The sequence below is a fragment of the Polypterus senegalus genome, chromosome 1 (assembly GCF_016835505.1).
Source record: "Polypterus senegalus isolate Bchr_013 chromosome 1, ASM1683550v1, whole genome shotgun sequence".
NCBI lineage: Eukaryota > Metazoa > Chordata > Cladistia > Polypteriformes > Polypteridae > Polypterus > Polypterus senegalus.
The window spans coordinates 688,463-711,630 of NC_053154.1; the positions used below are offsets into that span (position 1 = coordinate 688,463).

The window sequence follows — 23,168 nt, forward strand, 5'->3', positions numbered from 1 at the left end:
TCTTAAGACAGTCTGGGAAGACCCCCGTATCTAATGATGAATTAACTATGTCAAGAACAATATCAATTAGCACGCCTGCTACTTCTTTAAAATAATTTGTTGGTATTCGGTCAAGGACGCAGGTGGAGGGTTTCAGTTGAGAGATTATTTTATATAATTCAGGTAAATCTATCCTGGTGAAAGAATTTAATTTGTTTATAATGGAGTACTGCGGTTTAGGAGAATCTGCGGTGTTGGGGAGATATACTATGTTATTTCTAATATTAATTTTTTGATTGAAAAATACAGCGATAGCCTCACAGGTTTTATTGGAAGTACTTAGGAGGCATTCCTTTGAGTTACCTGGTTTAGCAGACGATCAATCGTTGAGAATAAGACTCTAGGATTCCTAGCATTGTTATTTATAATATTAGAGAAATAGCAGCGCCTGTCAAGATGGACAGTGTGATTGTATTCTGTTATTTTGACTTTTAATATTTCGTGGTGGATAGTTAGTTTAGTCTTCCTCCATTGACGCTCAGCTCTACGTCATGTTCTCTTTAAATCAGACACTCTTTGGGTCTTCCATGGTATAACAATGCTAGAAGATTTTTTAAATGTCTTTTCAGGTGTGACTCTGTCAACAGCAGCTCTCACTTTAGAATTAAATCTTTCCACCTTACTATTTATTATCCTCGCTATTGTAGTTGGCACTATAAACGGACTGATTGCTTAAAATGTTTGTAAGTTTTAAAGCTGCTGATGAGTCAAAGAAGCGTTTTTTAACAATATGCTTCTCATGAGTGTTTTCTATCATTATTTCTATATTAAATAGTAGAAAAAATGGTCTGATAGACGAATATCAATGATCTGTTTTATATCAACTTTCAGTCCTTTAGTAATCACCAAGTCTAACGTATGACCTGCTTTATGTGTAGGCTGATTAGCGAGCGTCTCAAATCAAAAGAGTCATATTTACAGGGAGAACATCAGATACTCTGTGAGCAAAACCAGACCACCTTGTGCTCCTCAGCTTGGCACCTCTCTCTTTAAATTTGGATTGTAGAATGGACAGCCTGGCCTTTGCATGTGTGTGTGTGTGTGCAAGAAGTGCTTCAAAGTTAGGCACACACTTCTGCTTCTTAGAAAATGTGTGGGATGAGTAATCGTGTATAGAAAGGCGAAGTGTTCATGCGGTGACAAGCTGGGCGCTGCCTCTTTAAGAGACCAATTCAGTCACCAGTATAAAATGGCCTGCATGGAATCAGGTGTGTGTGTGAGTGTGTGTGAGGAGGAGGTTGTTGAGGTGGATGCCAGTGTAGATGTCGCAGGTCAGTGAGAAGTGAAAATGCTCTCTGTCTCAGATAAGATGTTTGACTTTTTTATGCTGTATTTAAATTCTTTTTGTTAATGGAGATTTTATATTTTTAAAATGCAGTGAATTCCAAGGTATTTTGTTGTTAATTGAAAGTTGTCTTTTTTTTGATAAGCTGGTGCTTGTTGTGTTTTCTTTTGCTTCTTCCACTATTTTGTTAAACTGATTTGCTGTGTGTTGTGGCTGCACAGTTAGATTCACGTGAATTAATTCACTTTCACTGCAGTTGTTCTGAATTCACTGTTTTCTGATCTAGATATAAAATCCATTTTACAACGCACATGGTTTTCTCTAGAGATAACTTCACGTGTATTCTAATGTTCTGCCTTAACAAGTTGTGTTTCCTTTATTATAAGATCATCGTGTGAGTTGTTAAAGGTGTGAACTTTTTAATTAAATGCTGGGCCTGTGCCTCAATGGCACCTGTGATCAGGGTTTCTGACAGGTCATTGGTGGCCTCTGATCTTGTGATTGGATGCTCCGCCCCTCATTGTTGTGACCTTGAGGTGTTAACCCTTCATGCTACTTTCAGAGCATTGGCTGCTCCAGTAACTGAGCTGAATTTTGCCAAATCTCTCTTTCCAGAACAGACAAATCCTGAGCCCACTCCATAAAGCAGAATTAATGGGTTATCCACATCCTTTTGCCTCATGGGTCACACAATTCTGGTTTAATCAGCCTCAGAAACACGTTTAGCTAAATCTAAGTTTTCTGGAACAGAGTTAGCTCAATACCCCTGATTCCTGATTTACTTTTACACCATTTTGCACTAATCCTGCTTTCCTCTTGATTGCTGACTTTGGAAATGATCAGCCTGCCTCCAGGTGAGCGGTCTTGGCTTGGCTAAACGTTGGGAAGGGGTTTATACTTTGCCCAGGAAAGAATTCTGTGATCATCCAGCACCGTTGTCTTCCATGGTTGTCCAGCCCTTATGGTCTTGATGAGCTCGCCAGTGTGTTCCTCCTCTTTAAAAATGTACCAAATGGTTGATTTGACCAGTCCTGCTGTTTCTGCTCTCTCCCTGATGGGTTTATTTTGTTTTCTCTGCCTATTGATGGCCCATTTTTTACTTTCACGGACAACTCTTCGGACCTCCTATTGAGAGTTCACAGCGACGGCTTCCAAATGCAAATTCCAAAGTTGGATTGACTGCAGACCTTCTACCAGCTTAATAGTTGATGAAATAAAGAGGACCCTGCTCCCACCTGGCTATGGAACAGCTGGTCAGTCAGTTGTCCAAACATTTTTCAGCCACCGTGTATATGGGGGGCCATGTATTAAAAAATGGATGTCATCCCCAAATGGTTGGTATGATATTTCTGTTAAACCCTTTGAATTAACTTTGAAAACCTACGCTTCACTTATGTGATGATTTCAAATCCATTGTGGTCTTGCTGTACAAATACCATACTTATGGACCTAACTGTATCTATTGTATTAGAGTTCCTTACTTGTTCTGTTTGTGCTGCACCCTGGTGGTCCCGTTGGATGTTTGTTCCACTGTGTGCCTGGTATGACAATGAAGCCACTTGACTTCATGATCACCTGATGGGCCTTTTTACTTTTCTTAATTGTTTCAAAAAATGGTTAAGCGGATTATTTATTTATTTTTATTGGGCTGTACTCTTTGTTGCTATTGATAATTTTTTGTAAATTTACAATGGCATTAAACATCTACTGCCTTCTGAAAAGTTAAAACTCGCCAGCAGTGATCTCCTGCAGGCCTTCTAGCTGGAAATCTTGCATTTATGTGGTGCTCATGTGTTTGCTGTAAGTTGTAGCTTTTGAATGTAATAACATTGGCAAGTGAATTAATAATTTGAAGGTCTCAACATTCATCTGCAAGAAGTTGATAATTTTGATAAATGTCTGTCTGCTGGGGTATTATATGGTCAGAGTTGCCTTTATTTGTAATATTTTACAGGTGCAGGCCTCCATCCATTATCCATCGCTTATCCGAGGTTGAGTCGTGGGGGCAGCAGCCTAAACAGGGAAGCCTAGACCTCCCTCTCCCCAGCCACCCCATCTGGCTCCTCTGGGAGGACCCCGAGGCGTTCCAAGGCCAGCCGGGAGACATAGTCTCTCCAACATGTCCTGGGTCTGCCCCGTGGCCTTCTCCCAGTGGGATATGCCCGGAACACCCACCAGGGATGCGTCAAGGGTGCATCCTCACCAGATGCCCAAATCACCTCAACTGACTCCTCTCAATGCGGAGGAGCAGTGACTCTACTCAGTCTCTCCCAGATAACTGAACTCCTCACCCTATCTCTAAGGGAAAGTCCAGCCACCCTGTGTAGAAAACTCATTTCGGCCGCTTGTATCCACGGTCTTGCTCTTTCGGTCACTACCCAAAGCTCGTGGCCATAGGTGAGGGTAGGAATGTAGATCGACTGGTAAATCGACAACCTTGCCTTTTGGCTCAGTTCACCACGACGGACCATTGCAGAGCCTGCATTACTGCAGATGCCACACCGATCCGTCTGTCAACCTCCCGCTCCATTCTTCCCTCACTCGTGAACAAGACCCCAAGATACTTGAACTCCTCCACTCGAGGCAGTAATGTGTTCCCAACCCGGAGAGAGCATCACCCTTTTTCCGGCTGAGAACCATGGCCTTGGATTTAGAGCCGCTTCACACTCAGCTGTAAACCGCTCCAGTGAGAGCTGGAGGTCACTGTCCGATGAAGCCAACAGAACCACGTTATCCGCAAATAGCAGGACTCTGTATAGAATACAATATACTGTAAGGCTTTAATGGCCTGTACCCTGAAAGATCGTTCCTGGTGTGTCTGTAATGACTGGCTAAGTGAAGATGGGCAGTTTGTGAAGGGGTATTAGGTACAAAGGTGCCCCCGTAACCTCTCCTGGCCCACCGCCATTAAATAAGGTCTTGATTGTAGGTACTGCAGGATGGCATGTCATGGAGCTGTAGGGCAGTTTTAGTCATAAGGGGTCTCCTCGTCTTTTGTTCCACAGCCTCTAGCAAGTCCAAGGTCAGTTCAATGAGGCAGCAGACCTGTCCAAACAGTTCATTTATGTACCCTGAGCCCCCGGCCGTTGGTCTCCCACTGACCAGAGCTTAGAACCGTATACTGGCCATTGGGGATGCTCCAGTCAGCTTTTCAGGGTCGGCCCAGATCACCAATATCATGGTATTAGAAATGGAAGATATGAAAAACGCTGATTTGATTCTTTACCATTTCTAAATGTATTTATTTTATCAAAGCTCCTGCGTAGCCAGTCATGTAGAAACGGTATGTTCTATATTGTAGCATTTTTACAATTAAACTGTAGATGTCTTGTTCGCTGACTTAAAAAAAGCTAAAATCCCCCTAACCCTTGTGTGGTATTTTTGTTACTCCGCTGGTATTCATGGGTCTTGTATACCCACAATGTTTTTGGGTTTTTAAAATGTTTTCTGTCAGACTACTTAACAAATGTTGACTTTTTCTCACTTACAAATAATAATCTGTAAATATATTTACTATTCAACTCTGCAAAATCACATTTTTTCAATGAAAGTGTTGTTCGATTCTTGTTATAAAGCTTGATTTTGGTGTAGAATGTGTCGATAATCAAGATAGAAGTGGATTACATCATCAATATTGAGCAGATATAAATGAGCAGGTTTCCAGAGCTATTGATGTCTATTGGTTTAAAATTGAACCAATTGAAAGGACAGACAGGGTTATAATGAAATGATACGTTCAGCACAGGTAAACACAAAGGCAGGGTATGCCTGCATGTTCCATGCATAAGATGGCGGCCCAGATCTCGATTCCATATTCTACAGCTTTAGAGGACATGCACCGCCTGAATGGGCAGAGGCCCTGAAATGGCCAAAGCTGATCATCCAGCAGTAACGTTGGGTCCAGGGCTGGAGTGAGTTCTGAAAGGCCTTCCACCCACTTTGCCCCCACTGACCCGATTGCAGCTAGTTTGCCCCTCTGTCATCGTGCTGGTTGGCAAAGAAGATAATCCTGAAAATATTGTGAAAGTCTTTCAGAGACAGCATGGCATGGAAAGGTTCTCATTCACAGCCAGTTTCTGCATTCTACTGGGATTCAGTGGACTCCTAATTGGATCTGAAAACACCAGCAAGTATAAGAAGCCCAAAGTATGCATTGTCATAGATGGCCGGGGCCCTTGCTCGGCGGGAAGGACTGGGGAAGCCAGTGTTGATGGAACACTACCTCCCCTGAAACAATAGATGCCAGCCCCCCTGGGTGGAAGCCATACCTTGCTTCATGGGAGATAGTCCGATACAGCCCTGTTGGGATCTAGGGGTGCCACCAGGAGGTGCTGCAGCTGTTCTTCTGCCACACCCGGAAGTGCTGTCGGAAGTAGGACAACGAGCACCTGAAGCACTTCCTGGTGCCTTGTATAAGGGACCAGGGGGACAGTACTCGGCGAGCCAGAGTCGGGTGGAAGGTAGATGAAGCTTGCCAAAGGGTGTAAAAAGAGAGAATTGTTAGTATTGTATGCTTGTCGGACTCGGTTGTGCCCGTGGGAAATGGGGTAGGCGTTTTTATCCATGGGCCTCTAGCGCCTGTCTGTCGGGTTGGGAGGCTGGCACGCCCCCTAGAGATTCGTAGAATGTTGGTTTGGTCCATTTCCTTCCACCTCTCTCCAAAAACCCGCCTCCCCTCCAAATCTGTGCATTCCAAAATGCTTTTTTTGGAAGGTGTCCAGAATAAAACGCTCAATAGAAGACATGATGTCATGTACATGCGTGACGGCCGTCCACGTTGGCTCAAGTTGCATCTTTATCACATTAGCAGCAAGGCACGGTGGCTCCTTTTTGTGGACGAGAATACCATTCGATTTTATTCATTTTGTGACATCCACATTTCTTCACTTGTCTGAGAATCGGTTCTGGCCTCTCCTTCAAACTCACTGTCAGACTTCAAAATGACAAACCTAATCTTCGTATTCTGAAAATTCTTCAGCTTCCAAAGTGAGCACCTACTCCATTATTTTTTCTCTATTTATTTGTTGTGTCCTTTCCCAATTCCATTCTGAAAAATTCAAATGATTGGTCTGATGAGATTAGGGGTTGTACGTGAATGGGAAAGTTATTGTTGGATGGGCATGGAGGAGTTGATTTATATTCATGGTTGATGTAAATGATTGCTATGATGAGATTAGGTTTGGGGTATGTGGAAACTCTGCTGTTCCTCCACATGCATAGAACGGCTCCTCGGATTCCCTTTTCTCTGTTTGTTACTCCGCTTTGTTTAATGTAAGTTCAGATTTATGTCTTAATTCTCTCCTAAAGTCAGAATTTCGGCTGGCTATTTTGCAGCAAAATGACACGTGTGCTTCCTTAACTGCCATAATAACTCGTGTAAAGGAGCACTACAACCAAATTACAGGAAAACTGAGAAAACTCGGGTTTAGAAAAGAGACTTTTCTGAAATCGGCTAACTTGTAATCGCCAACTAAATCATTTGGGATGAAAATCAGCTGATCAATTGGAGCATCACTACTGGCCACCATTGACTGGTTCCCTTTGGTTTAATGCAGTTCTCAGTCTGGTTAATGAACACCTTAGCAGTGGTGTCCCCATAGAGTTCTGTAATGATTGGCATGCTGGGATGAAGGTTTCCTTTCTTAACACCAATGACCAGGTTAGTTTTTTCTTTTCATCTACATGAATCAAACCGGACACCCTTCAAATAATCATTCGCTAAAAGTAGCAGAGCAAAATAATTATTTCAATCCTCAAAATGCTTGTGACTTGAGTTCCACGACTATTTACTGAAAAGCCACAATGAAGTAACAGTTTTCTCTTCCCCATAAGCTGTTCAATGGCTGCACTGCAAAACCCTGAAGTCTTGGATGAGGTGCACAAGAAAATCAATGAATGTGAAAAGGAGCTTGATCAGTTTGTGTTGGAGTACAACAATACCATGCAGGAGAGAAAACAAATTTATAAGGAAAATGTTCAAGTCGTGACTGGTAAGACCTCCTTGGCCGTGTATGTAACTTAGAAGTTAGTCTTTAAGACGGTAATCGAGCCCTTTGTTTTATTACAGAACAAGTTTTTAAAAAATGCACAGAATGTAACCTGATATTGGAGAGACAGCAGATGAACAAAACTGGTGAGGAATCGGCATGCAGTGTTTGTCCTCGACTGTCCTGCACGTTTTAACTTGTGACGCCATTTTGGTTTTGTAGTACATGTTGTGTTTTCTCCTCCTTTTGCTGGTTTTATTAAACATCTTCATGCGCTCTCAGTGATTTTGTGAAACTAAACAGCCTTCGAGGCCACTAAAACGACAAACCGTTGATCTCTGAATTCAATATCAACTTTAGCCTTTGATCGCTGTGCCTTTTGTCTGCTGTATCGCCATATTTAATTAATCCAACATAAACCCAGAAATGATCTAAAACCCTACCAGATAAAAACATCATCTGAAGTGAAAGAAGGTGCTGACCCAAAGCCAAATGAGAGATTGTTTGGTTTTAAACTTTACATCTGTGTGAATGTGTGTAGCTTATGCCAACATGTTGCTCCTTCATTGCCCTGTACATGGGCTACTGATTTCCATCTCATTGTGCCATCCATTAACAGTTATGTGCCCTTTGCACTCTAAAGCTGTGCCCAACGATCCATGCTACTCTCACCAGAAATATTGTACATGTAGATCCAGCATGTCATTTTTACTTGCCGTCTGTTTCCGTGTTGTCAGTTAACCCTGATACTGTCTTGAGTTTTGAATGGCATTGTTTCACACATCTGGCAAAAGTCAAGAGCCAATTAAACCACAAACCATAATTTGTTCTTGCCGTTTTATCCAAGTACACAAATGAAGAAAGCAACACCCAACCAGGCACACTTTCTGATGAAGGTCGATTTTCTAGGTGCACAGATTGTCTCAGTATCGTTAGCCCTGTGGCTAGAAGGTCACCGTCCCTCTTGTGTCATTAAAAATGATTAAAGGAAATTCTCTGCACATAATCGGTTTGTTTGGCAGGATGGACTTCAATTGGAATAAAAGAATGCTGCTGTTTGAGTTGCTGTTGTAAGTCGACATCTCCTGGTCTTAAAAGGTGAACACTCAGACTTAATCGAGGTTATGGTGACCAGACAGACAAACGCAAGTAACAAAGGAAGCAGGCCTTGATGGCAAAGCCATGAGTAGGAATCTGTTTAAATTCTCAGTTTCCACTGATCTGTGCAATTTTAAAAGTGCTCAAAACATTTACCAATTTCTTGTTTGTATATCATTTTAAAATCTCGTAACGTTGACACTTTAACCAATTTTAACTTGTTCGCTTTAACCACACGACTTTCCTGAAGATGCTTACAAATTTTGACTTGTTGAAATGTTTCTTAATTTTGTCTTTTCTATTTAAGATTTTGAACTAATGGATGTAGAACGAGAGAAGAAATTGGCAGAACTATCAAAACTCCGTTCAAAGATCTCGGAAAGAGAAAATTTAAAGAGGGAATTAATTAAACAGATTGAGCATCTTAGAGAGAAACACATGGAAAAGAAAAGAGGTACAGTTATTGCTTTGGAGTTCATTTTTATAAGACCTTTGTAACCAGCGCTCTAATCAGCTTAGACGATATGTTGACTAGGAACAAAGAAACAAGTGATGTGCAGTGCAACGATGCAGCATTCAGGCGCTGATCTGTGAGGACCACTCGGAAAGACCATATTGGAGTTTAAAGGGGAAGTTTGGTATTTATTCATAATCATGGTATACAATAATTTAGCACGTGGAATTGTGTTCTAAAGTGAAATGTATAGAAATCATTTTAAGTTCCCAGCCTAGATTTTGGGGTCCAACATGAAAACAAAAGCCTAAAAACTTACAGAATGCTTCCATTTGTTGTCAAGAGTGTTCAAGTAATGGTCCACATCTTGAGATTAACACACAATGCATAACTGTGTATTCATGTCAGTTTAGGAAGAAGGAAAAAAAACATTTGTGAGGTTCAGCCATTTTAAAAGGTGACCAGCTATGTGCTTCACCTCACTACTGGTCTTCCTCCACAGCAAGGTTTCTCCCTCGGGTTGTCCCTCAAATCCTATGCAGGTGCTGCTACTGATTGTTGAATGATGTCCAGATGTGGATTGCTGTGTCTGTTTTGTAGACTGTAACCCCTGAAATGTCACACGATCACTCCATCTTAATGCTTCCCACACCGAACAACTGGTAGAGCCCTGAAAATGGGGACGGTTGGAAGACTGACTTTTTAATTGAATATTACAGACACATTTCTATTATGCACGCTACTTGATGCATGTCAGTCTGCAAATACATTGGGAGAACATGCAAACACCCTGGCACTTTGAGACAGGAATGACTGCTCTGTCATTGCTCAAACATCCTCACTAAACCAACTGAACGTGACCTGATTAAAACTAAATGAACTCCTATAACGTCTGTCACTTGATTGAACATCACATGCTCCATGCCTCTCTGACTCGCTGTCCCTACTGAAATAATCTTCAAAAAAAAGCTCAATAATCGTAGAGCAATGGGTGGTATCAAACTTTTGTATGACTTTGATGTGTTTGCCAGGATTAGGGCTGTGCCCAAGATTAATATCAATACTCATGCACGATGATCACGGGGAGCATACAAGTGAATCTCAAGGTGATTGTACCAAGAATAAGAGAAAGTTTGCTTTTGTTGTCGCAGGCACACCTGAGAAATACAAAGGACATTTTCTTATATTAAAGTTTAATATTGTCTGAAATTTTTCAAACTTTTGTTTCCATGTTGGACACCAGTCCCCTTTTAATGTCCATTTTAAGTTCAAGAGCAGGTTACAGTTTTCTAAATAGAAAAATTTAATTGAATTTGAACTTTATTTTCAGGGTATGTGATTTCTAGAATTTTCTGTTGGTGTCCCATCCAAACATAAATGTTGTGATGTCAGTCATAATTACAATACATGACCCAACACAACATTCAATACAGCGGTAGAGATTAATGTTTGTAGAAGGTCAGCACATACAGTATCTATCAATCAATCATTTATTTATATAGCACATTTTCATACAAAAATGTAGCTCAAAGTGCTTTACAAAATGAAGAATAGAAAAATAAGAGACACAGTAAGAAAAAAAAAAAAAGTCAACATTAATTAACATAGAATAAGTAAGGTCCGATGGCCAGGGTGGACAGAAAAAACAAAAAAAAAACTCCAAGAGCTGGAGAAAAAAAATAAAATCTGCAGGGATTCCAGACCACGAGACCGCCCAGTCCCCTCTGGGCAATCTACCTAACATAAGTCAAACAGTCCTCTTTGTATTTAGGGTTTTCATAGAAGGACCTGATGATGATGGTCACGTAGACTTCTGGCTTTCAGTCCATCAATGTTGGAGCATCATGAAGCTTTGAGTAGGTGGTGGAGGCGCAGGCCGCCACCAGAAAGAAACCAGAAAAAGAAACAGAAGAGAGAGTAGGGGTCAGTACGGATTTTAGAGCCACTATGAATAGTTATTATGATGAATTGAACATGCAGAGTATCAGGATTAAATTACAGTGAAGTTATGAGAAGGCCATGTTAAAGTAATGTGTTTTCAGCAGTGTTTTAAAGTGCTCTACTGTATCAGCCTGGCGAATTCCCATTAACAGGCTATTCCAGATTTTAGGTGCATAACAGCAGAAGGCCGCCTCACCACTTCTTTTAAGTTTTGTTCTTGGAATTCTAAGCTCAATTGAGGATCTGAGGTTACGATTTGGAATATAAGGTGTCAGACACTCCGATATATAAGATGGGGCGAGATTATTTAAGGCTTTATAAACCGTAAGCAGAATTTTAAAGTCAATCCTGAATGACACAGGTAACCAGTGTAGTGACATCAAAACTGGAGAAATGTGCTCAGATTTTCTTTTCCTAGTTAGGATTCTAGCAGCCGCATTCTGCACTTGTTGCAAACGATTTATGTCATTTCTGGGTAGTCCTGAGAGGAGTGCGTTACAGTAATCTAGTCGACTGAATACAAAAGCGTGAATTAATTTCTCAGCATCTTTCAATGATATAAGAGGTCTAACTTCTGTTATGTTTCTTAAGTGAAAAAATGCTGTCCTAGTGATCTGGGGCCTCATGTATAAACGGTGCGTACGCACAGAAATGTTGCGTAAGAACTTTTCCACGTTCAAATCGCGATGTATAAAACCTACACTTGGCGTAAAGCCACGCACTTTTCCACGGTACCTCATGCCTTGTCGTACGCAAGTTCTCCACTCGGTTTTGCAAACTGGCGGCACCCAGCATCAAAGCAGTGCTACTGTTCTTGTGTGATTACTCATTATTTTCATGACGCGGCTTTATAAATACACAGAAACTAACCGCATATTGTTTATTAGTGTAACGCATCTGATTGTAATTAACTTCTAACAATATAATGGTCCAGGGAACAGCCATAGTATTCCAAATACCATAACTGCTTTAGCGTTGTTACTCTCTCTTCTTCTTCTTCTTCTTTCAGCTCCTCCCGTTAGGAGTTGCCACAGTGGATCATCTTTTTCCATATTCCTCTCACTGCACGACTCGGAGTATTTATATCACTGTATCTGAGTGTGAATCACAGCAGCAGCTGATCGGAAAGAGAATTATCGGTATACGGCATTAAGCACACGCTGTCTCAGCCACTGCAAAATGTTTTAAAGCCTTTCCTGTACAGACCTCGCGGTTCAGAAACAGTTTAATCCCAAGAACTTTAAATGCAGCCAATCAATTGCTCCTTGTAGAACGGTTTGTACTTATAAGTACAATCACCCCACTGTAAACTTGCACTATAGTTATAATATCTCACAACCTGAGCCACTTTATAAAGCGCGTATTTACAGATGATGACGATATCATTTTTAAGGTGAAATGCAGCAAAATATGTTTGTTAAATTATACACATAAAACTTGAACTTCATTTAAATAATCTATATTCTTCACTGGGAGTGTCGTGAAGGATAGAATAATTAAACATGTACTACGAAGATATTTCAATGTTCTTTAAACGTTTTGAAGAATCGGCGCTAAGCTTACAGATGGCTTAACGTCTATTACAGAGCTGATTGTATGGCGATCGGTTACTTGGGGAAAGAAAAGCAAGGACTCTTGGGGCGGCTAAGCCAATATATATTGAATATAAAACAGAAAGAGAAAATAACAACACAGCTAAAAACGCAGCGACAAATTTCGACAAAAGATAAATGCTTGTCATGAGCACGAGGCTCATGAAACACATGTTTAATAACGTGCTTTAACTCCTTTCATCATGAAAATGACATCACGTATACATCTCAGTATTTTAGTTATTCAGAGAGCTGTAATGTCACGAATGTCATGGACTCTGTGTCCAGTTGGAGGAAGGGAGCCAGTTTAAGAAGCAAGTAGTGATTCACACACATAGATCGCATACGAGTAGAAGATCAAATACAAAACAAAGCATTTAACGTGCTACTTTAATTACGATGTAATTTTGAGAAACTGGTTAATTAAACGATTTTAAGATGAAGTTTATGATGTTCTACTAAATGACAAAATAAACTACGTGATTAAAGTGGAAATTTCGAGATTAAAGTTGACATTTCATCCTTTTCTTTTTTTTGTCTGTACCCTAATAAGCTCAGACAGTGGGCTACAACTTGCCTTTTCACAGCGACTTTGATATGTGACGTCTTTTTTCTTTAGGGCACTGTGCGACTTTGTGAACTTGAGTTTTTGAGTTTCTCAAACACTCTGTTACTCGATCAACTTCCTTTTGTTGATTGTTCAACTGTTTAAATCAACAAATAGTACATTTTTCTTTGCCTTCACTTGGTATTTGCTGAAATTCTTATTTTTCCCCGTGCTTTTACCGTTGTCTTTTCACAGAAGGCTGCGCTTAACACTAGAATTACCAGAGCCTACGAAAAAACTCGTAATTCCGTCCCACCTTAAACTGCTTCTTAAATCCCTTCACACCTCTCCGCCTGCGTCCTTTGTCTTCTAAATGTGCTGATAAAGAGAAGCTAGGAGCAGCCGGCTATTCCATCTCCCCACCAAGTTAGAAAGTACACAAACTTCTCTCAGCTCAGGCCTTGATTGAGTATCTGGGAGTGAAGTGGAGTTTTAGAGTGGAAATAATAGATCGTTATTTGGAACACACGCATTTCATGTCTGTTCAGTTTCTACAGTAATCTGTGTCAACACATTGTTAAAACAGAAACGTTTTTTATATTCTAGTAGTAGATGACAAAATGTAGGCATAAACTATATAATGTATGAGCCTGAAGTCCAAATAGCAAAGAAACATTTTCATAAAAGGTTCAAATATAACACAACAATTGCGCTTTTATTCAAAAATATAACTGCAAAAACAAAAAGCCGCCTTAACATGCAACATTGACAGCAAGTTATTATAACTTCCTCCGTGGTGCAATAGAATCAGTTCTCTCCTTAGAATCAAAAGGTCACGAGTTTGATCCTCTACCACTCCGTTTTGAGAAGTAAACTGTTCTTAGTCTTACTGTTTTAGAATAAAAGCATACATTTGATTTCAGTCTGTAACAGCCGGTGTAATTTATGATCCTTGTAAAGGTTAGCTTTTTTTTTATTCACTTTTCATTCTCTCGTCGCGTTCAGAATCAATCCATACAACCCCATCTGACACGGCTGTTTTCACTAAAGCCGCTTATAGCTCTGCAGTTTACCACGATGCATACTAATGCCCCCGCCGACCCACCAACTGGGTTCTGACACACAAACGCTGGCGAAGCTGCCTTCTTCGTATCTCACCGTCACTTGCTTTTCTTTTTATTCAGTTTTATTGAGTGTTCCTGCCAGTCCCCGCATGTTGCTGTATGCTGTTTCTTTTGTACTCCAGGACATGCAGAGGAAAGAATGGTAAAGAGCAGTAACTTCGGCGCTATATGCAATCATCAGACACTCCCCATCTGCCCGTGTCGTTCAAACACAGGAACATATATTGGTGTAAAAGTATAACAAAAGTGCACTTTTATTCAAGTGCACTTTTTCCATCGCCTTTTCCTGTAAGAAGCAATGTCTCTCTATGCTGTGGTTTCTATTACACACCTGAAAGAAAGAGACAATATATGTGAAAATATAATTGCACTAATGCAATATTATTTGAAAACGAACAGCGTCAGATCGGGTGTGAATTTATGCAGGAACTGGAAATTCTCTGATGCGGGACCTTCAGCCAGGGAAGAAAGTACAGTGTCAGGTGCTCATTCAGTGTAATAGGAACCATAGCACAGAGAGGTGTGTACACGGCAACAAGTACACGTGTCGTAAATGTAGGAAGGACGGTCCTTGGGTGTGTGGGAACTGTTAATATTTGAATGTGATGATTTTATATAGCACGGAATGAAAATCAGCACTTCTTAGCATTGCACCATGCAAGCTGTCATATCAATCGCCTACTGTAACTTGCTTTCTTTTTTCTTCGGTTATACAGGTAGTCTTGAATAAAAGTGCACTTGTTTTGTTTGCGAAATGAAGTGTCTGCGTGCACTTTTCATGGCATTACACGTGTATTTTTTGAGCATGCCCGTTTGAGCAGTATAAAAAGTATTGAAAAGTATAACAAAACAACAGGCAGATGGGGAGTGTCTGATTGTATATAGCGCCGAACTTACTGCTCTTTACCCTTCGCTCCTCTGCATGTCCTGGAGTTCAAAAGAAACAGCATACAGCAACATGCGGGGACTGGCAGGAACACTCAATAAAACTGAGGGGGGGTGGCGTTAGTATGCATCGTGGTACACTGCAGAGCTATAGCGCGTCTTTAGTGAAAACAGCTGTTTCAGATGGGGTTGTATGGATTGATTCTGAACACGACTGAGAGAATGAAAAGTGAATTTAAAAAAAAAACAAAGCTAACCTTTACAAGGATCATAAATTGCACCGGTTGTTACAGACTGAAATCAAATGTATACTTTTATTCTAAAATAGTAAGACTAAGAGCAGTTTACTTCTCAAAACAGAGGGGCGCAGGATCAAACTCGTGACCTCTTGATTCCCAAGCGGGTGCTGTATCTATTGAACCACAGAGGCAGTTACAATAAACTGCTGTCAATGTCGCATGTTAAGGCGGCTTTTTGTTTCTGCAGTTATATTTTTGAATAAAAGTGCAATTGTGTTATTCTTGTGAAAATGTTTCTTTGCTATTTGGACTTCAGGCTTCATACATATATAGTTTATGCCTACATTTTGTCATCTACTACTAGAATATAAAAACGTTTCTGTTTTAACAATGTGTTGACACAGATTACTGTAGAAACGGAACAGACATGAAATGCGTGTATTCCAAACAACGATCTATTATTTCCACTCTAAAACTCCACTTCACTCCCAGATACTCAATCAAGCTGAAGTTCGTGCACGTTCTAAATTGGTGGGGGTGATGGAATAGCTGGCTGCTTCTAGCTTCTCTTTATCAGCACATTTAGAGGACAAAGGACGCTGGCAGAGAGGTGTGAAGGGATTTAAGAAGTTTATTTTAAGGTGGGACGGAATTACGAGTTTTTTTGTAGGCTCTGGTAATTCTAGTGTTAAGGGCGATTTATATTGATTTGCATATTCAAAGAGGTGTAATTCTCGGAGGAGTTGGGGCGGGACAGCAGGCGCGCGCACAAGCGTTACTTTTCACGCTGACTGGGATTTATATAGCGGAAGAATGCAGAAGTTGGCGAATGCACAGATTCCTGCATCTGGATTTTTCTGTGCATAAGCACATTTCGGCTTTTGTGCTTACGTCATGTTATAGTGCGAATTCTACGCACGGCGTTATGCATGAGGCCCCTGCTGATTTGCAATGGAGTGTGCTGCGTGCCATCCATGCTAATAATTTTGATGTCTTTCCAATTTGATTCTTTAAAAACAAAATGACATTTCTGTGGGGAGAGGAACAATCGTTCACTATTTTCTGTTCCATTTTAGACTTAAACCTGTCATGTATTACGACTGTTTTATTGTTCTGAAAGTGACTTAACAATAAAGGATTTATTGATGTTGCTTTTGGGAATAAGAGCCATCAAGCTGAATGTAGGATTGGGCAGGCAAACATTAGCCATTTGTAATTCTTGGAGGAAGGGCCACTCCGGTGGCGTGCAGTTTGCTCGGTGTTTACAGGTGTGGTGCAATCTGGGATTGATTTGGAGTGCTTTTGTAAAAAAGATGGCAGATTATCCTCCTTGGCATTATGACTACCCATGGGGTGGATGTGCCAAAAGCACAAACCTCAATGTCATTCTGTGTAAGTAGGAATGGTCTGAGTGTCCACTGCTGTAAATGTGGAATATGTCTTTCAATTCATGCATTTTGAAACCATCACCAATGCACAAGGGCACTATTCAAGGAGATGTCAAAAGATTTGATTTCCTGTTTCTTGTACGTGAGAGGGTAGAAGGTCCGGCCCAATCCGCATGGTGCACACACCCATTGGGTGACCAGAGTCACCACGCATGACGTATCACCATCTTGACAGTACGCCAGAAGATGGCAGGTACAGTCAAGTTCCAGATGTACACACACCTTGCACTAGCACTTGACAATGAATTGTTCCTGTTTTGGATGTGATGTATGACATCCATGACAGCCTTCCCTTGTAGCCCATGAGAATTTCCTCAACGCTTACATCATCAAAAAAAATACACCATCTGCATATTTGATCACCTGGTACCCAACGTATGACTGGCTTCATAGTCCTCCTCATTCATGAAAAGCAGATATTTCACAATGACTGAAAATTGGCATTCATTCATAACTTTGCTGAAAATGATTTATGGACCAGTGCTACATCTGGACTGGTTCGCCTACTATGCCCTGCAGTATCAGGAGACATAAAACCCCTCACATGTCATCTGAGCACTGACAGGCCACCAGTGGCTTTGATATACAAATGGTTCATTGTGAGACTCGGTATATCAGTTTATTTCAACAAACTATCATCGAAAAATTGTAAAAGGATAATCGTGTTCAACAGGCATCTTAAAACCAGGATTACCCATAAATGGTATAATGCCAACGCCGAAACACAAATCTCATTGAAACTTGGCTGGTCAGAAAATAATAATCGGGTGTTGGCTCCACTGTCCGTGTCAACGTATAATGACCGAACCACGTTATTGTCATCACCTGACTTCAGCAATGGTTGAGCTTCTCTTTGTTTTAAAAATGGCTTCATATCTTTGTTTTCCATTGGTTGTAGGCCCGGCCCAACCTAAGAATATTAATAAGGTACCATAAAGTAGCAGAATGAATAGGGATGTTCATGGATTTTTTTTTCTGCAGGAGTTCTGATTTTATTCATTAGATGGCAGTAGAAATCCTGTCCTGAGAGTCACTTGGGCTTAACACCATAAAGCAGATCCTCAAATCGGACTCGGGCTTAACCGTATTTATGTAGAACTCTGAACCGGTCTCACTCTCAGGGTTAACAATAATGCGATTTAATAAAGCCAACTTAAACTAATCTCATATCACATTTCAAATGATCTGATCCTCAAGTTTATTTTTATTTAGATCTTTTCTGTTGATTTTATATTGTTTGTTATACTGATAGAAGGGATTTATTGATTTGCGATTAATAAAGTTGATTTCAGAACACTCTTCTTAGTTCATATCTCTTCTGCAAATACAACAGCGAGCACAAGATGAACTTTGTATTCTACTACACACACACACACACACTGGCACAGAGTAAATAACAATATGCAAGTCGACTATATTCATTTCAGCTTTTATACCAGTTAGATTTAAAAGTTACTTTCTGTTTTTCTAATTTTCTTACTGCTTGCTTTTCAATTTCTAGCACTTCATGCTGCAAATGAGAGGAACAAAGCAGTTCTGAAGGAACTCCAAAAGACCACAGAAGTTTTCAGGAAGGTGTTGTCCTTAGAAATCCGAAGACTTCATGGTAGCTTTTTAAACTTTGGTTTTTTCAGGCCTCTTTACAAAATTCATTGTTTGAAACTTTGGGGGGAAAAAAAAGTACTGAGTTTAAGTAATGGTAATGAATTTTCTATGTTTGTGAGAATAAGTTTTTACTTAAACTTGAGTTCTCTTCAAGAATCCAAGGCAGAAACCAACCCATGAACAAGCCCAGCAGTCCACCCCTGGAAACTACTTTTATTATTATAGGATTTGTTTCTAAATGGGTGGGCACAGCAGTCTGGGGGGCACGGCATTGAAATGTAAACCCCTGTGTGACTCGGCTCATGTTGCTTAAGCTGCCGCCGTTCCATTTTGAGAATGAATCCTGGCTTTGTACTTGTGAAGGACCTTGGAATAGTGAGGAGTGTAGAATGCCAAGATATGAACGTGTCTGTAATGTGGATAGTAAGATGAAATGGAAAATAGCGAAAGGCCTTTGCCCTTCAATATCGGGTGGCACCATTTTAGGTTGTCTTTTGCACTTCTTCATTGTTTTCCTTTTTTTTTCTTTATATAGGAGAGAAACTGCAGTTTGTTTTCAGGAATATAAATCACAACGATCCAGACTGTGCATACACATTTGTTCTACATATCACTGAAGAAAACCAGTATGAAGGTAAAATGAGAAATTCCTAATGTCTTGTTTGTCATTGTTTGGGGGGCTGTTGTGAAATAGTTCAGTGTTTTATAGACCTGTTAATTTGAATTACATTCACAATTTAGATTTATACAAACCTTACTCCAAATATATATTGTGATCAAAAACTGCATGTCGGGCAGGAATTCGTATTCAGATTTGGCTAAGAGTGACTGTACTGTATGCATTTACAGGTGGAGCAAAATCCATGTATTCTGTTCTAGTCCAAAGTCTGCTTTATGAACCTCGACACTCTACACTACATTTACCTGGCGCTTTCTCACTACTGCACGTTAATGTTCTGTGTATTGATATTTCCATTGTAGAGTTCTTTACTAGTAGCAGAGAACTCGTGTTGATGTGTCATTTAGTGAGCCGTTGCGTGTGTTAAGCATGTCCACAATGCCCCATGTCCAAACCTGCACTTGTCAGAAGACCAAACGAAGGGCAGCAGCGTTTACTGTGCTGTTTGTGGAATCCCAGACCTCCTTCAGAAGTTCACCCACAAATCGCCAGTTGATCACCACCACTCTTTAAATGTGTATAAAGCTGACGTGGAGATATTGGAGTGCACTGCCTCAGTTTGGACATCCTGGTTGTAGTTCTGGATGACTTCACACCCACTAACCATCTTATTTCAATTTGACTCACATGATGAGTTGGAATTGTCAAAATTTTTCAAGCTGACCACTTTTTTCTTAAAAAAAAACAAAAAAAAAACTTTGGTTACCATTTGCTTATGTATTTTTCAAAATGTTCACAAAGTTTGTTTCAAATTTTGTAAACATTTGTTCATATTTGGGTTATTCACTTTGTTTGAATCGTGCTTCATAATTACAATGATTATTTCTGAAAATTCAAAATGCAGTAACACATCTGGTGTTCAGCCAGTCGAGGTGGGCACATGCCACTCATCTCTTCTGATCACTACTTTGGCTCCTGGCAGCGGCACATGTGAAGGTTAACTCCTTGATGTCTACCTACAGGGTAGTCCGCGGGTCCACACACTCCTATGGAGACTCTGGTGAGATCCTGTGCTTCTCGACCATCTTGGAGTGGCGACAAATCTCAATCCAGATTCTCTTCATGTGAGGCTCCATCTGTGGAGCTCATTCTGAGTTGCTGACTCCCTCAATGTGTTTAAGAAGCGTCTGAAGACTCTCATTTGACTCTCGTTCTGCCTAACTGATCTTAGTCCTTAGGTGTTTGTGACCAAAGGATGTTCAACTTGCTTGCATTATGTTCAGAGTTCATCTCTGGCAGTGATCACTTTTGCAGTCTTGTCTGCTGTGATGATTTTTACTCGATTTATGTTGACATTTGTGTAAATCATTTTGGGTAAAAGTCTGCTAAGTCAATGTAAAATATAATTGTTAAAATCCTTTACAACAATATATTTTCATATTTGTTTGTGTTTTTTTTTTGTTTTTTTTCGGTCCCTCAAAGTGACATCATGTGATCCAGAGCTTGAAGAGATGTCTCAGCTTGAAAGGAAGCTGCAGGACACCAACAACTTCTCTGCGTTTCTTGCCAATGTCCGTCAACAGTTTGTTGCTTTATCTGAAGCCTCAGCTTTACAGTAAATCATTGATGTTCTGTGTGTTTATGAAAATGTTGAAATAAACGATGTGTTTTGGCAGAAAACCCTTCCTGAAGTTTTGAATTTGTTGTTAGCAATACAATGGTATTGGATTTTAGAAATAGTGCTTGGTATCTTGTTACTTAATTTAGAAGTGCACACTTTGAAAGTGCCTTTACATTCATATTCTTTATCTTATTGAATATATTATGGTGCTCAGTAGTGTTGTCAACAGAGTTCCATCAGCGTCCTGGTTAGAAATCTAGACAACTTCTATTAGTCAACCCCAATCTGTAAAGACGTATTTAATTTGCTTTTCCATATTTTTCAGTGTACAGGGTGGCCATCACCAAACCTTTTTGTGCTTTCTGCTTGATTCCTTTTACACTCAGTATTTCAAACTCCTGCATTTTTTATAGTAGTAGAGTGTCCTATAATACGTAGAAAGTCTCCTGCTTGAAGTACAACTTTATCAGTTATGTTCACCGATCCATTTGGATTCCCAAAGTCGTCAAAACCAATTATCCACATGTGAGGCTTAGTGTACTTGTTATGGCCACACGATAATACATAGTTACACATTATATAAATGTAAAGAATTATTATTACTATTATTAGTGCCTACAGCATGCTGTTCTGAAGGCCACAAGATAATAAGCATGAGCCACATTGAAAATAAAAATGATAGCACACAATCGCTGACTCGGGCACACAGAGTTCATCTCGTGTCTACTGCCAACTCGTGCGGCCCGCTAACAAATTCTAATCCTACTTGTCATTCGCAGTTGAAATTTATCCTCTTGTAATCCTTCAGCATTTTCACATCCAGAAAGAAAGAAGTTTGTGCTGACTCTTTTAATGTTTTTATCACTAATGCGGTTTCTCCAAGGGCGACTGTTGTTTGAAACCGAAAGGTTCAGCACTGCAGGTATTTTAAACTTCTTCACGTCTGGATTTTTTAAAAATTAATGTTAATATTTCTTATTAAATTGTTTGGCTCTTTAACTCACCTTTCCTCCCTGATTTACTGAAGTTACGTTCTGAATGTAATGGCTGTCTGTCCTCAGCTGAGATGATTTCTCGTATCTCCACCATGGCCTGTGACACTCAGCTATGTCAGCCTCAATAACGTCAGCTGCATGTTATGTTCCTGTGCTGAAGCTTTTTAAAGTTTGGTTTGCCTGATCACTCAAGGAAGCAGTGAAGCTGAATGTGATGATCGACTGAAATCAGACTGTGATAAAAGGACACCATGAGGTCAAAGTCCTCTTTTTAAATAGTCAGAGTTGCGGAGAAGAAATAGCCACTCGTTGCATTTTGAGAAGGTTTTTTTACATTTATATTCCAATTCAAATGATTATCCAGTGTGGACTTGAACCCGGACACACACAGACGGACATCGTTGTTTTACCCAACACGCTATTTATTTACACTATTTACAAATAAAGGCACGTGCACCACAAACCCCAGTGCCTCTTGCACCGCTTCCCCAATGTCCAGGCCTCACAGTCTTTGTGCCTTCCTGGCCACCTCCCGTCCTCTCTGTCAGCTCCGTCCTCTTCACCCCGACTCTCGCCAATGACTGGAGGGAGGCGGCCCCTTAAATAGGAACCCGGATGGGCTCCAGCTGCTTCCCGGCACTCCTCAGAAGACACGCCCCAGTGTGGCGGAAATGCCGGCTGCGCACCCGGAAGCCCTCCGGATGTCCCCTGTCTTCTTCCCCCCCCAGCACTTCCTGGTGTGGCGGAAGTCCTGGGCTCCAGACTTCTACAGGCACCAGGGCACTGCCTGGCGGTGGCCACGGGTCCCTACAGGGCTGGGCTTCCTTTACCCGAGGCCCCCAACATAACCAGGGCGGACGCCCCCTCGCGGTCTGGAGGAGGCACAAGCCCTCCTCCGGTCCTCCTGGCCGGGGCAGGTTAGTCCCTAAGTATTGCCATTCGGTCACTGTTTCTACGTCCTCCCCCTGTACAATGATGGATGAACATGCAGCTTTCAGTCTCTTAAAGTCAAATCTCATTTGTTTGCTCTTTTTGATTTGGTTCTTATGGCATCAGTATACCAAACAGTCCACTTGATTAGTGCTGCGCTCCGTTTCAAGTGCGAATTTCCAAGTTCCTAGTCGGAATTTTCAACTGGAGTGCCACCTTATGTCAGAACCCCTGGACTTGCCAGTCAAGTCTGAATTTGTCTGACTTCACATTATGATCACAATCCAAAGTGGCAACATACACTGCAAACCTGAGTGAATTCTACTGTTTATCGGCACTTCTCCCTCTTTGTGTCTTATTAAATCAGTGGACGCACAGCGCTGCCCAATTTCGATCTCCGGACGTGCTGCTACGATGTTTGGATGCACAAAATACCACGTAATGTGTTGCTATCAACTTCTATCTACTCCAATGTAACAAGCACAACAAAGGCTTTACTGGACATGTCCATGGTGATTTATCAAATATTTTACAGGAATTCTGTCAGCTCGGGTGAGAAATCATTGCCAGTTCTGACTTCCAAGGTAAACTAAAGGCAGCATTAGATCGCGGCCTTTATCCTCGTCCTATCAGCCTGGTCTTGATAATGGAGCGGGGGTCACTTGTGTTTCAGTGTAAAAGGTGCAGGAGATAAAACACAAACGCAACAATGTGGATGAATGAATGACTTTGGAAAAAAGTGTCCTGTACTTTGTGGAC

The 23,168-nt window shown here is 40.8% G+C and overlaps 1 protein-coding gene across 2 annotated transcripts; it reads left to right on the forward strand.

The window, feature by feature from the left end:
• Positions 1-1,255: 1,255 nt before the first annotated feature.
• Positions 1,256-20,542, forward strand: LOC120520287 (kinetochore protein Spc25-like). 2 transcript variants are annotated; one of them, XM_039742806.1, is made up of 8 exons: positions 1,270-1,310; positions 1,418-1,428; positions 7,157-7,314; positions 7,392-7,457; positions 8,717-8,863; positions 18,141-18,245; positions 18,780-18,878; positions 20,346-20,542. In XM_039742806.1, exons 3-8 carry the CDS (start codon positions 7,164-7,166, stop codon positions 20,480-20,482), a joined length of 705 nt encoding a protein of 234 aa, XP_039598740.1. In that variant the 5' UTR covers positions 1,270-1,310; positions 1,418-1,428; positions 7,157-7,163; the 3' UTR covers positions 20,483-20,542. The 2 variants fall into 2 exon arrangements, with proteins under 2 accessions (XP_039598710.1, XP_039598740.1); XM_039742776.1 differs by lacking the exon at positions 1,418-1,428 and having other exon boundaries at positions 1,256-1,310.
• Positions 20,543-23,168: the final 2,626 nt, after the last annotated feature.

Bases quoted from the DNA above. Each gene is read 5' to 3' on its own strand.
- LOC120520287 (XM_039742776.1), top strand. From the start codon at position 7,164: ATGGCTGCACTGCAAAACCCTGAAGTCTTGGATGAGGTGCACAAGAAA. The intron at 7,315-7,391 runs GTAAGACCTCCT...GTTTTATTACAG, and splicing joins AAATGTTCAAGTCGTGACTG to AACAAGTTTTTAAAAAATGC. The intron at 18,246-18,779 runs GTAGCTTTTTAA...TTCTTTATATAG, and splicing joins AGAAATCCGAAGACTTCATG to GAGAGAAACTGCAGTTTGTT.